A 16821-nucleotide genomic window follows, 5' to 3' on the forward strand; every position below is an offset into this window, starting at 1 on the left:
TCTTCTCCAAAGACCTAGCACTAAATAAAGTTTGCTGATTCATGACCTGTATTTGACTGATTTGATAATGTACATTGATGTCAAACCCAGGAGAGGGGACCCTGGCCATATGTGAGAATTTGACATCTACTACACATCATCCCACCCCTTCAATTATTTTAAATACATGACATTTGTACATGTGGGGTCCGGGCGTGAGGGTCGGGATGCTTGACTTTGTGAGAGGAGTACTGAGCTTGAAGCCTAACCATATGTAATTGTTGGATCATCTTGGGAATAAAACCCATCACAACTGTTGGAAGGGAAGGGTTAATGTTTTCCGTTATGCCTCAGTTAATTTATAACTGAAGGTAGATAAATATCCATTCTGCCAGCTAGGTGGCAATGGAATCTAGTGTCACATTGTACAAAGTAATAGCTGTACAGATACAACAATAATTTCATTCAATACTTTTCACTACAATACATTTGTCTTTATTTTAAAAGCATGTGAAGTTTCCCATCTTTATACTCGTCTGATACTCAGGTTGAAGTTCTTCCAGTCATCCTCTGGTGGTCATGTGACTGTAACATCAACATCAGGCAAGATTCTTCACAGCTTGTCTGGCTTGTCACACCCCATACCAAGGTTGATACTATCTGCTGTGAAGGGCCATCTTGAAGGCTACAGTGATGGTGGTTTGAGAACAGCACTTCTCTTACTAAGGTGCCTATTAACCTACATGTAATTGCATTTCATCTATCAACACATACAACACATTGCATCCATCCATGAAGCGTAACAAATTAAGCACACAGTTTTACTTTTCAAACGTTTCAACAACATGCACCATGACTGGTACAAAGGAATTTTAAAAGAAAGATTTGTCGCGTAAGATTTTCAATTTAAATTTATCGATGACATAATTTTTTATAATATCAATTATTAAATTCTTGAATTTATGAATTTACTTCCATTTTCAACAATGTAATATTGTTATATTTTTTATTGTAAAAAAATCATTTTAATTTTATGTACTTACATTTTAGCTAGGTTGTATTTTCTTTGTTTACTTGTTTATCAATTAATTTATATTTATGTTACTTACTTTAAGAGTGGGCTTCCTGCGAGGTAGGTTTATGGCTAAGCGCAGTTGGTACTATAAATATAGAATTGTCTTTAACCTACATTGAAAGTTTTGTCTGTTATGTAACACATGCAAAAATGTTAAATTATATTTCTCTTTCAAAGATGAAACTAGTAAGATGAAAGCCCCATATTTGGTACAGAACATGTAAAAAAAATGTAATGTAGTCGGAATGATTGCCACAACAACTTGCTCACACCTTGGGTTTAACACCTTAAAAAAAGGTGGAAAGAAACGCTTTGAAAGTAGAGAGTTGTATGAGACCTCATATAATCTTGCAATAATTATAGTCAGGGACCAAATCTTCTAGTTTATCTTTTTTTGTAGAATACTGTTACTGGTAATTGTAGAGGTGTGCATAGATTTATTGATCCTTATTGTTTCTCTGTTATAGTCTGATATAGTCATCCCTTGATCTGCCTGTCCCAAGAGCCCTCATCACTCAGATCAGTCAACATTCACTGCAAGTCATTACCAGTCACCTACAGTCATGTCGATGGAAAATGAACATTGATATTGGTAACATGAAGACCATGCTGTCCATTGTAAACAGCATAATTGGAACAAAGCCTGTTTGTCGTCTTAGTGAATCTGACAAACAGTATTTAAGTGTGCTCGTCATCAAGGTACAGGATTTAATATTTTTTGTGTGTTTATCTAGCGGTGGATACATGTTCAAGGTGCCAATGCACTCACTTAAGTACAAGTTTTTATTAATACCTCAAACATGACTTACACAAGCTAAAGAGATATAACTACCCAGGCCAGTGCTTCAATCATTGAATGTTTGTTAACATGCTATATGGTGGCTTTACTAATAGACTCAAACTTAGAAAGACACATGTTTGATGTGAAATTTGACTCTGATCAGGGATGGTAATAAGAGGACGTAAGTGGTGTTAACTTGTGAGAATCGTTACAAGCTTATTGCATGCAAATTATAAAGAAAATCTAATGACTTTATTTTCTACAAATAAACAAAACCGATTTTAAAGGCCTGTTTATATTTATTCATGTTGCCATGGCAACGGCACATTCGTCAGCTTAACCATCAAAGAACCAAAGTTTGTGTTGTAAACTTGCTTGCTGCCATTTTTGGCGACCGAGGGATCAAGGGTTTTAGAGAAAAAGGTGAATGAAACAAAGGTATCAAAAACTGTTCAGCCACCTTAAAGTGCACCTAACCCCAAAATATTTTTTCGCTAAAATGAATCCACTTACTGTTAAAACTAATTCGGCGAAAAAAATTTTTGAATTTGGTTGAATCCTCAATTTGCTATGGCCCGCCGAAAACGCGAAAATCGCCCTAAATCGGCGCCATTTTGTTTCACGACCGAGTTCTGGGGGGAATGGGTCCAGCGGCAGTTGTGACGTCTACCCAGGAACGAAACGTGTTTCGCCGCTAGTCATTTCACTGTAGTGGCTGTGTTGCTCGTGAAGAATTTGCAGCTAAAATGCCTACGAGGTGTGTTGCAGGCGGTTGCAGCAACACCCCAGACTTGGAAAATGGAATAGCGCTTCACTGTATTCCATATTTTGGTGACGATCGGCCACAAGCGAAAAAAAGACGAAAAAAGTGGCTGGACTTTGTAAAGCAAGAGAGAGCGAAGTGGGAGCCTTCGAAGAACTCGGCCATCTGTTCAGTGCACTTCAAGCCAGAAGATTTCCACCTCAGGTATGAAGTTTATATCAGAGTCATCTGAATAAAAACTCATCTCTGACTCTGAGGAGGAAGACATCTTGATCTTCTAGCGAAAATTTGGGCGTTTTAGAGCTAAAATATGCAAAAGCGAGTATTCTACACTACGACGTCCAAAGAAAGCAAAGAGAAATGACTGAGGGCTGTTCTATTCGGTAGCTGGGTAGACGTCACAACCTTGCTCGACCCAGACTCCCTAAAACGCGGTCGTGAAACATCTCGAGCACGACTTTGGCGGGCCATAGAAAATTGAGGATTCAACCAAATTCAAAAATGTTTTCGCGGAATTAGTTTAAACAGTAAGTGGATTCGTTTTAGCGAAAAAAAAATTTGGGGGTTAGGTGCACTTTAAGCCTCGCGGAGCCAAGTTAGAATTTTAATATATCAAAATTGGCCTATTAACAACAAACATAGCATAGTCGGATCAAAATTCCTTTCAGGTGCGTGTTTTTCACAATTCAAAGCACATAATCTTAACGTGGGATGCATTTCTTTTGTTCAAAGCATAATTCTCGTGGCTGTAATGAATTTTAATGTGGGTATATATAAAGAAGTGTAGAATGACACACCCATTTTAGCGTCGGTTGCCGTTGCATTGAAGGCAAGGGCGAAGACATCTTAGTCGCTGTGCTCCCCTCAGGCAAGTCCAGGTTTTCTTTATTTATCGCCGTTGAATTGAAGGCAAGGGCGAAGACACCTTAGTCGATGTGCTTCCTTCAGGTAAGTCCACATTTTCTCTAGCTAGTTACGCGTCCTAGCTGTTTCCCTCGTCTTTCAATTTGATCATTTAATGGTATAATAAAACTTTCCTCAATGCTGTGAAAGCTTCGAGGTGCATGTGTTTTTCCTTGACACCGAAGACTGTATTTAGGCGAAGTTGAAAAACCGAATAGCAAACATTTCTCTTGTGAGTAACTGAATGGATTATTTTTAATAAAATGTTTGTTTACAGCTTGATAATCTGCTTGGTTTGCCGTTTGACTTTGTCATTCGCAATTTGTTTCGTCACCTCGGAGCGCTACCATGTACACTCTTTTTAACTGTTATACAAACAGAAAATTCCAACCGCCTTTGCCTTTGCTCTGATACGAAGAGAACAGTTATGTAGTTATATCAGAACCTATAACTAATCTTCAGTTCGTTCCTACTGCAGTGCACCACTTTGTTGGTAGTCGTTTAAAAGTGTTATTCCTCATTTTGAGGGAGTTTTGTTACGTGCAAGGCCGATAGACGTCCGTTAACTGATACTAATACTCAATCAAGTCAGTTTTGCTTGAGTTAACACGCGAAAAACTTAACCATGACTTTCCTGTTTGTTCACAAGAATTGACCACAGGCAGCAAAGTTGTATCCAAAGGAATTGAATTGGAGTGACGGGCGTCATTCTCCAATTCAAATCAAGTGTAGCACGACCAGCTATGGACTCCTGGCAAGTTTCATGTTGACGACAACTCCGTTGAAGTTCAGATAAGTGAATCACAGTTGTCGCTAGATTTTATTTAATATAATCCTTTGAAGTTTTGCAGCTAAGTCCAGTTTAGGGGCATTCAGACGTAACATTAGAACCGGTTTGCAATTTAATAAAGAATGTGATCGATTTCAAAATGAGTGCACGTCGCTGGTAATTTTGTATGCCTTGGTGCTGAATGTTTCGTAATTTTAATGGACGAGTCTCGTGTTTGGACGTATTTTTGCTTAAAATTAACCCACAGACAAAAGTGACACGTATTATTTATTTCGAACTATTAAGTTAAAACATTTTTCATTTATCTTACAAATACAGGAAATCGAGTACCGAGTCTAAGATCTTACGATTTGGTGGCACTAAAGTTTTACTGTTTTTTTTTTTTTGTTTGTTTTGTTTTTTGTTTTTTCCTTTTTTTTTTTACATAATCCATTCGTAGAATGCTTCAGTTTATCGTCCTGCGATCGTGTTTTTCTGTTTAAAAAAAGAATTTTTTGAAATCCATAGCAAGAATCTAAGAACTTCTAACTTATTGACTACACTGGCAAATTCGTTTATTAATTCTAAAAAAAAAAAAATTATCTGAGCTGAAGCTAACTGACGAGCCTATAGGCGTAGTTCAATGAGGAAAATGAGCAAAAAATAGCAAAATTCTCAGCGCAGGAAAAGATTTGCAAGCTCGTTAGGCTAGCTATATTGTTATTTGTTCGCCAACATGAGAGCAATTGGCTTTTGAAACAAAGAGGTGTTTGGTTGTACAAAAATTGAATTCAAAACAATTGACGTCAATGTCTGCAAGCAGTGAATATTGCTCTTTATCTCTGATCCGTTGACAGAAAAACTTATTGCCAGAATGTTGTCATGGAAATCAAACGCAGATGAATCCGATGGATTGACCACACACTTCCCAAGGTTGCCTAGAGGCGGACACCAACTGGCAACAGCGAACCTGGTTGGCCAAAAACCACCTGGCGCCTGTCATGAGCTCAATGAGGAACAACATATCGTACAAAATAGAGATGTAGATGGATTGTGGCTGCCTTGTGTCCAACAGAGAACGAAGATGATTAATTAAAAAAGTAAGTAAATCTCGTTATCAACCTTACAGCAAGTCTTTTATCGTAAATGGCGGCTGTCCTTCATTATCAACTCATTCTTACGCTACCAAGTTGAATAGAAATACATGAAAGATGAAGAGTTGTTCCAAATCGATTGTCTTAATTTGTGACGGCCATTTATTATGGTTCAACTTTCTGACCACAACATGCGAACAAGTTTTTGGAGTGAGCAAGTTATGTCCATGAAATAATCATAAGCAAACCTAGGTGATTAAATAACTAAAGTTGCTGCCGTTTGCTCTGCTATCTCCAGGATGACCAAAGATGTGTTAAAGGACAGTTCACGAGTTTCTGGATTTATTCATCAACCTTAATTAATTGAATTTCATCAACGTTAACTGAATTTTGGATGGCAGTGTGCAGAGCTTCACTTCTAGCGTACGATCGATGACTGTTGGAAAAACATCTCAGCTCAGATAAGTAGATTATGGTTTTCCTATCTTTACACTCCAAGAGTGTCAAAAATCTTGATTCTGATTGTAAAATTGATAGGTTTTCAAGTTTCGTACCATTGCTGCATATAAGCGTACGGTTGTCTTGTTGTCCAGAAAATACCATAATTTATATCAGTACAATACACGTACACTGTGTTATGTTCGATAATAATTATTATAATGAGACTACTGTTTGTTTGGAAGGACTTTGGGTCGAACGTTTGTTGGCTCAGATCATTTTCGCGTGGGGGGTGGAGTTATTATGTGAAGGAACATCTTGCACTTTTCATTTTACGTTCTTGGAATTAAGCGTCTGAAAACGTTTAGGTGAAGAGGAGAATACCACGACGTAAATAGTCATAAAAAAGATTTTTTAATGATCATTAAATCCAATTTTGATAGCTAGCTTATATTATAACCAAGTTAGAAAGCATTATCCTTGATTCTTAGAAGCGCGAACAATACAACCCATCTTGGATTCCATGGGAATTCTATTTCCTTTTTGAAGAAAATGCTAAAATTCGAAAACACATCAAAACACTACTGTTTTCTGAAAAGTTACATAGTTATCAATTGAATCTAACACTGCTGTAAATTTATTAGTTGACAAGGTAGTGTTGATTGAATATTCTTTTTTCTGTCTCTCTCGCTCCAGGCGGCTGATATATCACTGTTGACAGAAAGGGTAGCCATCTTGGATCGCAATGTACTGTTGGACTCTGGCACAAGTTGACTATTGGAAACATCAAATCTCAGATAAGTACATTATTTCTACTCTCGTTAACTTTTAACAGTTTCGGCGTAAGAATTATGAAAATCTCAGAAACTGATTAACTAGAAGATATTGTCTTGATGAAGAACCAAATTCTTAGAATTAATATTAACAATATGAGAAAATCAGTAACGAGAATACACATTTTGAGCATGGGATGTACTAAAGAGTTACCACTTAGAAAAACTAAATTCTCAGAGTTAACATTTAAAACAATATGAGAAAACCAGTAATGAGAATATACATTTTGAGCATGGGATATGTTAAAAGTTACCACTCAGTTCGTTATGCTGAAGGTCAACCTGAAGCTATCGAATATTATATCTCGTAATTCTTGTTTTTTTCAAGGCATTGATGAAGACCATAACCAAAAGTTGTGGAAATTGAGATAAGAGAAAAAAAGTATTTTGCTAAATTGAGAACAATGGTGGTTTCTTTACGAGAAAAATTTCAATGAAGAGGAAGGGGTAGTAAGTAATTAATACATGGCCGCAGCTTATCAATAAAATCATGTCGTGAATTCTCACTAGTATTCCCATTAAGCCGAGATGAATGATACAACGAACTGTCGTTTTGCATGTATATATCCTTTGCATTTGGGTAGTATTCTCAAGAATATAAAGTGAAGTATCTCAATTGAAAGTTTTTAATCTGCCAGTTCGTCACTTCTCATACATTGCAAACTTCATGTAAGAGTGCTGTTTGTACAGCCGTATAACTCTTGACGGTATCACAATGAGCCAAATTAAAAGTAAGATTGCTCTAAAAAGGACTTCTTCTGTTTTTTGTTTGTTTGTTTGTTTGTTTGTTTGTTTGTTTTTGTCAAGTAGAGAAGGATTTTAAATCTTGAAAAAAATCTTGGAAAGGCACAGCTGGTCAGATAGCCGGACTACAATAGATCGTTTTCACTGTCGTGCAATAGAAAAAAAACAAGGAAATTCGATCTTATTGAAGATAAATAAAGAAGACTCCTCTCCAGGTTTTAGGTCTATGCGCCGTCCCAAACTTCAGTTATTTGCCTGAATGTTTTGCACAAATTTAAAGAGCTCAGTATGGTGCCGCCATATTGGTGTAGCTCCGTGGTACACCAATTGGCGAATCTTTGTTTACAATATTTGCCCCATAAGTGATACAGTTTCTGATGGAAATTCTGAATGTTGAAAGGGCATAGCACGATCAACTGTGTCAAGGAATTTGAGCGCGATGTATTGCATAATTTTTGAGCGACGCGGGTTTAAAAACTCAAAATCAGGAGCCATAATCGGGACGGAGACCGTAAGCGCGCGCCATATCTAGTATTGGGGTTGTCCCCATGATATGGGACAATAATTCTATTTTTAGAACAAATTGCGCCATCGCCTGCGGCACACGCGCGTACATGCTGCGAGGATTTTTGCAGATGTCGCGCGGGGGAAATGGCGTCCAAAATTCCCGACATTTTTCATGTTCTGGCCCACAACTCAACGCGTTTACGTCTGTTGGAATTTTGCTTAAGTATTTTCGTCGTAAGCTGCTCCAGTTTGAGTGAAGTAAGACAGTGTCGAATTTAGGTATGTTCCGCTTTAAGCTTAGATATATATCGCTGACCAAGTTGTGTTCCGACGGATGCTTCTGTTACATGAGCTATACATTACCCCACTTTAAATTTCACATATGTTGAAGATTGACAGCTTTTCCATTACACAGCAAAAAACTAGCTGGATATATTTAGATATAGCAGAGCTTCAGGACTTCATAGTTTCCTAGCTCCCCTTGCCACTCGCTTGCGAGGAATTTACCAGTCTATCGCGACCGAAAGGTAAAACAAAATTTGCTAGTTTGAGTTTCGCCTGAATTGTAAGCAACGCTTGATGTTTCATCAAGGCCCAATAACTTTACCTCCGTAGATACTGCTGAGTTTTATTCGTGTAAAATCCAGTAAATTCTCTGTTGTCGATGAACGGGAGCGCCCGCCGATGCGTGTTTTGTACAGTCAGTAAACATGACAAATTGTACTTCCGCCGCACTTTCGTGTGAAAGCGTACATCGAACTCGAACAATAACTCTGTAGTTTTGAAATATGTTTAAGATTGATAAGTGTTTGAGAACATATTAAAAGCTAAGCTGAAAATTTGCGAATAAGGCAGAAATAATCAGCAAAGTACGAGATGTACGATGACGCTTTCTTTGATAAACTTCGAATAACGATTTCGATTTTGTTGATCGAGTTATCAAAACTCCTTGTCTATTTTCATTTTCGCAGTGTAAAACTTCACTATGCTTATGTTGAAGAAACACACATGATGTTAGTAGCCTTTTTTGCGTTCGTGAAATGTGTTGCAGCATCTCGGCACAAAAGATAACGAAAGAAATCTTTGTCAAGATTTGTTGGCAATTGAAAACACCGACTCGGACTTGAAAGTGCACGAGCTGCACTATGCAAATGAGCTAATTGTACGCGTCAGACTTTCCTTTCAAAAACTTTTGCAAACACACCAAACAATAAGAAACCATCAAAACACGTTTTGGTTATGATTCACCATTGTCTGAGAAACTCACAAATTAACTCGATACCAGAGTAGAGAGTTTCTTGCTATATTCTTAAGTCAGAACAAACGAAAAAACATACGCGTAAGCTTTCAACTAGCGCGAGCAGATCTTATTATCCATTCTCAGCGGGAGATTGAAGTCTTGTTTTCGACCCTGAAAAGCCCACCTTTTCCGTTAGCTCAGAGCGTAAAACTACATATAAGCGCCCTGGTTCGTATTCCCTGCCTTATTCCCTACCTACGCTGTGAAAAATACGCAAGATAATCCCCAAAGGTCTTTCAACTCCCACCATTTGATCACGCAACGTGACAACATCCACGCAAGAGCCCTCGACATGTGCGTGGATCCGCGCGGATATATGACGTCAGGATGGCGCAATTTGCTCTAAAAATAGAAAAATTGTCCCATATCATAGGTGCGCGCGGATCCCAAGACTTACGGTCTCCGTCCCCGATTATGGCTCCTGCTCAAAATTTAACAAAGAATGTAAATGCTCATTAGGGCGTTTGCCACCCAGAAATTTGGCGGTTTTTTAAGGCCAATTTCTTCTCGAATATTACAGCCAAAGAGCCAAAAGTTTCACCAATTACTAAGTTTCACAAGCTCTTTAAATTGTTGTAGTCAATTCGTGTCTAGCGTGATACCTTCTCCGTGCATAGTAGTATGTCAATGAGGAAAAATGTAAAAAATGACCTCGGCAAAGATTCGCCAATATGGCAGCCGGAAAATAGTGTGACAATCTGGATCTTCTTGGTTATCTAGGCCATTGATTGACTATTCTGCACAAACCAACATATTAACACTTAACTGCTACTTTTATTTCACGAAGGGCTAAAAATCATGAGATAAGTATATATTTTTCGACAAACGCGATGTTCCGCACTGCCATAACTCTAAAATTCAAAATGCACTTGTTACCAAACGAAGGACACCATTGCGCTGAAATGCTGTCAAGATGTATAATTTTCGCACTTCTTGTGCCTGATGAGGATAGAAACTCTGGTGGTTCTTTACGTTTGGATTTAAACGCTTGATGACGTCACATGAAAACGTTCCACTGAATTGAGCATAGAATAATTAAAGTTGCCTTATTCAGATCTAATCATTAATTAGTTCTACAATAATAATTAAGACAAAATCCGAGAGGAAATCGAGCAATTTCAGTTTTTATTGGACAAAAAGCTCCATCCAGAGTAATTCTAAGTATCTTGCAGTCCTTTCTGCATTTTCTAAAAGGTTACGATATAAATAGTTGCTTGAAATAACACCGAAAACCATTTCCCATGGAAATGTGGGAAAATAAGTTTCAAAGTTTAGAGAAATTGTGCAAGCAAAGGTAAACCTTCATCATCAGTTTCATTTCACCAGTAATTTCAAGTATTTCATATGAACTTCAAAATCTGTTTCAGTCGACATTTGGTGTCGTTAGAAATAATTTCCTTTGAGAAGATGTTTAGAACAGTCGCACAGCCGTTTGCAATACGATGTGAATAATCTCGGTACAAAGTTTTTTTCCACTTGTTACTCAAACGTCTTGTAGATTCCTTCTTAATTGCTCGGAGGAAGATTATTGAATGAACTTGGTGAGCAATTGTAAAAGGAGACCATGAAACAACTTTCATACCGTTACTGGAATTTGTTAACACAGGATTTGGCAATATGACTTCTACCAGTACCAGAGTATACAAGCTTATTGAAGTGCCTTTGCAATTAATTTTCAACTTGTTTTTTTACTTGCATAATGTTTACATTAATGGAGCCCTGAGTAGTTTCTTTTTTCATCACGGCATGCTTATGGAAGCACGTAAGGATACTTTTTTGAATATTTTAACCGACCCACCCCTCCAAAAGAATGAAAAACGGCCAAAATATATAGGGACTTTCAGAATATATTTAGGTAATTTCAGAATATATTTGCACATTGACCATTCAAAATCTGTGCAATGTCTTCTTTGGGGGGTTAAATCTTTCACGGACTCGTAGATAGATCAGAAAGAGAAAATGTTTTTAAAAAAAAATTCCTATGAATTAATTTAGGTCTATGGGTTAAAATTCACGGAGAAAACGTTTTTTCGCAATTTGCGATGAGTTCTCTTTCATCAAATTTTCTCTCATCAAATGTTCGTGATACAATGTTAACCGAAAACTGAAGTTTATTTAAAAATTTAATAAAGCAAAATTGTACTTATTAGAGTGTTTCATGTGAAAAAACGTTTTGAATGACATTCCAATGGGGGAAAGGAGCATTGTTGACTGGCCGTATTATCTATTGGACGAAACTTTGTGCTAAAATATTCAGAAAATACAAATTTTAAAGAAGACTCATGAATTATTATAACTGATCATAAAACGTAAATTGAAACTGTGTTAACACAACAATATTAAAGACATGATACAAGGTCAGCTAGACTTCGAACTGGAAATCCTTGAAAAAAACGCGGATGATATAATTAATAAATGGAATTTCTGTCGCTTATTTAAATCGACTTGAAAGATTCTACTTCTTGACTGGTTTTAAACTCACTACTTTGTTTTCAATTTCATTGGAAACTGCATGCGAAAACCTCTGTTTTTTATACATGAAAGAATGAATTTTGAGTTGTGGATAAGAAATGAAATAGTTAGCTTAAGCAACGACGATACCTACGCCAGGGACGACTCCTAGAAAGAAAAATGATATTTCTAATCTCCTAACAATCTGGATATCTGCTCCGTACCCCAATCAGTACTTAAAACTTGCTCAAACTAAATATGTAATGCCAGCGATCCATTCCAAAAAGAAATACAAAAAATTTGCCATCCCGACCTACGTTCTTCAAAATGCACAGAACCTGTTCATGTCGCATTACGGCTACAAAATGCACAAAGACTTAAAACGCACGCGCACAGCCATTGTTCTACTCAATAAACTTTTTGCTTGGTGACGTTTTCGTTGCTGTTTTATGTTTTTTTTTTCTTCATTTGGGATTTTTTATTTCCACAATTACATCAATTACAATCCTTTTTTTAACAATTAATTTACAGAAGAACGAATAAAGTTTGGTTTACAGAAGTTAACAATGACACCATATTGAATTAAGAAAAAAGATTTTGTCAATTCTTATCTTCATACTTATTTAACTTAACGATTTTCCTTAATGATAGCGTTGTCTACTATAATTATTAGTTAAAACTGCTTCCTCAAAGATCTTCTATTATTCTTTAAACAATTTAGTTTTATTCGATTTGAAATGTGTTTTTCAGTTTCATATTTAATTACCTAAATTCTTATGAAGTGGCTCAAGGAAGGTAATGTTTCTCTACATCGACAAGTCCACAAGAGAGATTTTCCTAAAATTACTATCTAATTAAATAGATCCATCTCCTCCTCAAAAGACCCAACAATAACATTGCAATATGTAAGCGAGAGGCTTCTGCAACTCTTGGTTGTGCTCAAAACCTTTTTCATTAACCTCATGCCAAAAAGAATATGAAAAAGAACAACCGAACAAAATATGGGATATTGTTTCCGTTTGCTGATTACAGATGCAGTTGGGATTAGAAACGTATCCTATTTTACACAGGCGGTCATTAGTAAACAGAACAGAATTCAACACTTTGTACCGAAAGGAGCGTAGATACGGTTCATTAGCAGCCCTCACTGGCAGAAGAAATGCCTCTGAAACTTGCTTGTCATCAAGGCTAAATTCTTTCTTTAGCTTGACCCATTTACTTGGTTTTCCAATTTTTGTTTTATAGGAAAACAATAGTCAACGTCACATTAGCGTTTGCCTTTACTGTGCTACGCAATGTTAGAAGATTGGAAAAAAATAAGCAATCATTATCAACACAATATTAAGATTAACAAATTTCTACGTGACTGAGAGTGCCCTTCCGTCCAAAAAATTTTCGTTGCCGTTGCCGTCGTGGTTTGCTTGAGCTCCTTAATGTCCGGAAAGTTAGAACACACGGGTAACTGGGAGCGTAAGGCGGTGTTTCGTAAGACATTTCCGTAAATTCAAATTTATAATCATATTACCTTTGTGGGATAACTGCTTGCAAATGATTTGTTTCTCCGCCTCTTTTAGCGTAATTCCGAGAGTAGTTAACGCAATTTTCCTGTGTTTATTTTTCTTTGGTGACATCAGACAATAAGTGTTTCTGATTTTCCTGAGTGGATAATTTCCAGCTAGAACTGATACGAAAAGTAAGTGTTCCATGAGTGGTGAATTCAATGTTTGGGCGTTAACAGGGTCTGAAGACAGATGTCAGCGAGGCATCAATTCTAAACCAAACCCGGTTGTTCACTGCATCACATGACTAAAAAAATGTATTATGGTTATGTTTGACAAAGGGAAATTGTGACAGGCGAGAGAGTTTACTAAACTGTTTGGCTATGTATATACCAGCCCAAAGGGAAATAAATAGACGGCTTTCTTGTCAATTTCAAATTAAAAACTGACTCTTCGTATATCACTTGCACAAAAAAGTGACTTGACTCAGCTCGAAAGCTCATTTCAAGGGCACCACTTTAAATATTGCAAATGAGCCAACGGATAATAAAGTTATAAAATTGACAGTGGATCAGCAATTAAATCTCTTGACTGAATTAAGACATTGCCAACGAGTCAGGTGATTAGAATAAATAGTAAATCAACTATGACATATTGTCTTGATGTCAAAATTTACAATATTTATTGCCAAATTTTCGTCTTTCGCCTACAAAAATCTACGAGAAAGAATGTAGCAACTAAGTATTGAATGTTTCATACTTTTAAGTGGAAAAAATATCAAACGTAAGATTTATTTTGCCAAATCGCTCGCATTGTGGGCTGAAATAGCGCCACAAAACACCAGCAACAGATTGTTTTCAGTCGTGTGTCGTGACGAAAGCTGACTCTATGCATTGTTAAAGAGGAGGCTAGGTAGAAGAAATGTACAATTTACCATCTCTTTGCGGCGTTCTTATTGGAAAAGGTCAGAAAAAAGAATTGGATTTACGTGTTTGAAAACTTTGTTTAAGTTCAATCTTGACACCAAAATTGCAGTACATATTCAAGAAGGGAAATCGATGCCCCCAGAATAACCATTACGTTTGATTTAGGAATTCTGGCTTTATAAATTACCCACAGACAGGTTGTAAGAACTGTTTCTGTGGCATATTGTGTAGATTTCATCTCGATACAGTCGCATTAAAGAGCATTAAATGAAGCGGCTGCAATTTGTGGCAGCTCGACTTAGCCTGTTTTTTTAAAAAACTAAATCAGTGACGACTAAGATGTTCAACGACAAAATAGGAAAAAAATTCCAAAGTAATACCAGGAGTGCGAATTTAATTCCTTACATGGTACAGTCACATGAAAAATGATAAGGAAAAACAGTACTTTTGTTTTAAGCGTCCTGTACAAAAAAAGTTAAGGTTGTGAAGTTCTTAACCAGTGATTTGTAGAAGAAAAAGTTAGAAACTTGCTGAACTGTAATTCAGAGGTGGATTGTTTATAAATTCAAGAGAAAGATATCTTTGCCATTTCGGTGCAAACGAAGATGTGATTTTCCAGCATACGCTCCGCTCCAGTTTTCACGTATTGTTCCTAGAAAGCGGTAACAAATTCAAGTTAAAAAGTCGTTCATCACTGAAACGTGTTATGTCGATTATAGAAATGGACTCTATTATTTCTAAGAAATAGTGATCAACAGCTCATTTCTCCTTTCACCAGATGATGAGAATTTCAATTAATTTCAGTTAATTACAATAATATTAATTTCAACAAGATGATGAGAAAAAAGGAAGTCGTCAACTTTGGATCATTGTCTTGCTGGAGCAGTGAATTGGCCATTTCCGAGTTTACCTTGTCCTTCTGTTTGAAAACGAGTTCTCGTGCAAAACCACTTTTGCGATGGAAGGCAAATTTCACTCTCGATTTCAGATTTTTTTCTAATTTCTTTGTGTACGATGACAATTAAAAAATAAGATGGTCAATACGCAGACACGTGAGTTAAGTTATAATTATCCATTTCCAACGTTCAATAGTGCTGCCCACTTTGTTGCAAAAGTAAACAAGAAGTAAAGTTATATTATTCCATGATGATGATTAGTTTTCGATTTTCCATTATTTTATTGTAACCAGAAATAATTTGGCAACACTCTGTTAGAAATGCTGCGGGATAGCTTAAGGCATTTTAAAATTATTCAGTACCTTTAAGATTCCTGGAAGGAATATAGCCTAGAGTAATAAAATATTTCTGTTTGTTGTGAACGGATATTAAATTTTCCAGTTAGTACCGATAAAAAGTGGTAACTCCATACATGTTTGGAGCGTTTCTAGCTACGGTCTTGAGAGAGGTGTCGGCAAGGCATCAAATTCCCCAACAAACCCGTTCTCGGTATAAAATGACTTACTATACACGACAAGTTCAGTGAGAAAATAAAAGCACTCTGTTTAACATTTCCGACAGTGGGAAACTGACAAGCGAGATAGTTTACAAATCTGATTTTGCCATCAGTCTCCAAAACGAAATAGAGCTTTTCGTCTACCAATTTTGAGTTTAAAATATGTTTCTTCACACTTCAGTTACACAAATAAACAGTAATTTGAGGCTCACTTAAAGAATGGCTTGATTTAGCTCGAAAGATCATTTCATGGGCACTTTATAAAATAGTAAATGAGTCGAGTCAAATGCTTTGTCTTACGGATAAAAAGGGTTTAAAATTGACAGGGGAAGAGCAACGTGTTCGTCACGTATAAAATAGCGGCAAGGTAGAACTGAATGAACTTTTCAATTCTCAAGAACTAGAAATCAACATACAATTTCTCCTAGCTGTTTTTAAGGTAGCTGAAGTAGATCTACAGTTCTTATTCATTTTAGCAGAACACGTTGTTAACTTGACTTTCTATAGAATGATAATAGAATCCTGGTTAACGGATTTTGTGATAAAGAAGAACCCAAATATTGATGGCATCCTATCAAACCCAAACGATACGAATAGCTTGTGTATATGAAAAGAAATTAAAGAAAGAAAAAACTTGACATAGAGATTTGAAATTTTTGCGCTCATTCTTGTTAAACCAGTACAGTTGGCAAATTAGCATATAACGTCTCAGTGCACGTATTTTCAATTGTCTAGATAGCACTTACACTTGCCTTCTGACTGATCAATAATGATAATTCTTGTCAACAGGATCACAGATATTAGACGGATCCGTTAAGAAAATGGACTGCAGCACTTATCAATATTACATTCAACCACCTTAAAATAGTGTTAAAAAAGGAGGTCAGCAAGTCTTCGAAAAGAGTTAAACATTACTGACTTTTTGAAAGCTATTTCATCAATAAACAAGACTTGCAAGGTAGCTTTCATCAGCATTTTCTTCTCTGAAACAATGTGAATCAAAGTATAATACTTAAGTGAAATTTCGCAAAGCCTTTCCTGGTGTTAAGAAGGTGTAACGGCTAATTAAAGGACTCACAAAAAAGAGCTCTTGAAACCTTCTACAACATTAGATCATTAAATAACGAGAACAAGATATATAAACAAGCCGCAAACTAAGTTTCCGGCCAAATCTTGTGTCCTTGTCCATTACTTTAAAACTTAAACGGTGTGTTAATAAATAAAGATCTAACCTCCCCCCTCCCCCAATGATCGCAACATGTATATCCAACATATCATAACATTTTGTGCGTAACATGTTGCACGCG

General features: G+C 36.5%; 1 protein-coding gene and 1 long non-coding RNA gene across 2 annotated transcripts in view; both read left to right on the plus strand.

The window, feature by feature from the left end:
- LOC149108656 (molecular chaperone MKKS-like) overlaps nucleotides 1-808 on the plus strand; it is a 1525-nt gene extending 717 nt beyond the window's left edge. Inside the window, exon 2 of the mRNA XM_089293878.1 lies at nucleotides 527-808. Within this exon, the coding sequence (XP_089150004.1) occupies nucleotides 527-728 (202 nt within the window). The 3' untranslated portion in view covers nucleotides 729-808. The remainder of the gene's footprint in view (nucleotides 1-526) is intronic.
- A 4809-nt stretch (nucleotides 809-5617) lies between these two features.
- LOC149108657 (uncharacterized) lies at nucleotides 5618-16475 on the plus strand. Its single transcript, XR_016208548.1, has 2 exons — nucleotides 5618-6603; nucleotides 16304-16475. It is a non-coding gene; the product is annotated as an uncharacterized LOC149108657 (long non-coding RNA).
- Nucleotides 16476-16821: the final 346 nt, after the last annotated feature.

The sequence above is a fragment of the Orbicella faveolata genome, unplaced genomic scaffold, assembly GCF_042242905.1.
Source record: "Orbicella faveolata isolate gen_17 unplaced genomic scaffold, um_ofav_v1 contig_25, whole genome shotgun sequence".
In the NCBI taxonomy this organism is placed as follows: Eukaryota; Metazoa; Cnidaria; class Anthozoa; order Scleractinia; family Merulinidae; genus Orbicella; species Orbicella faveolata.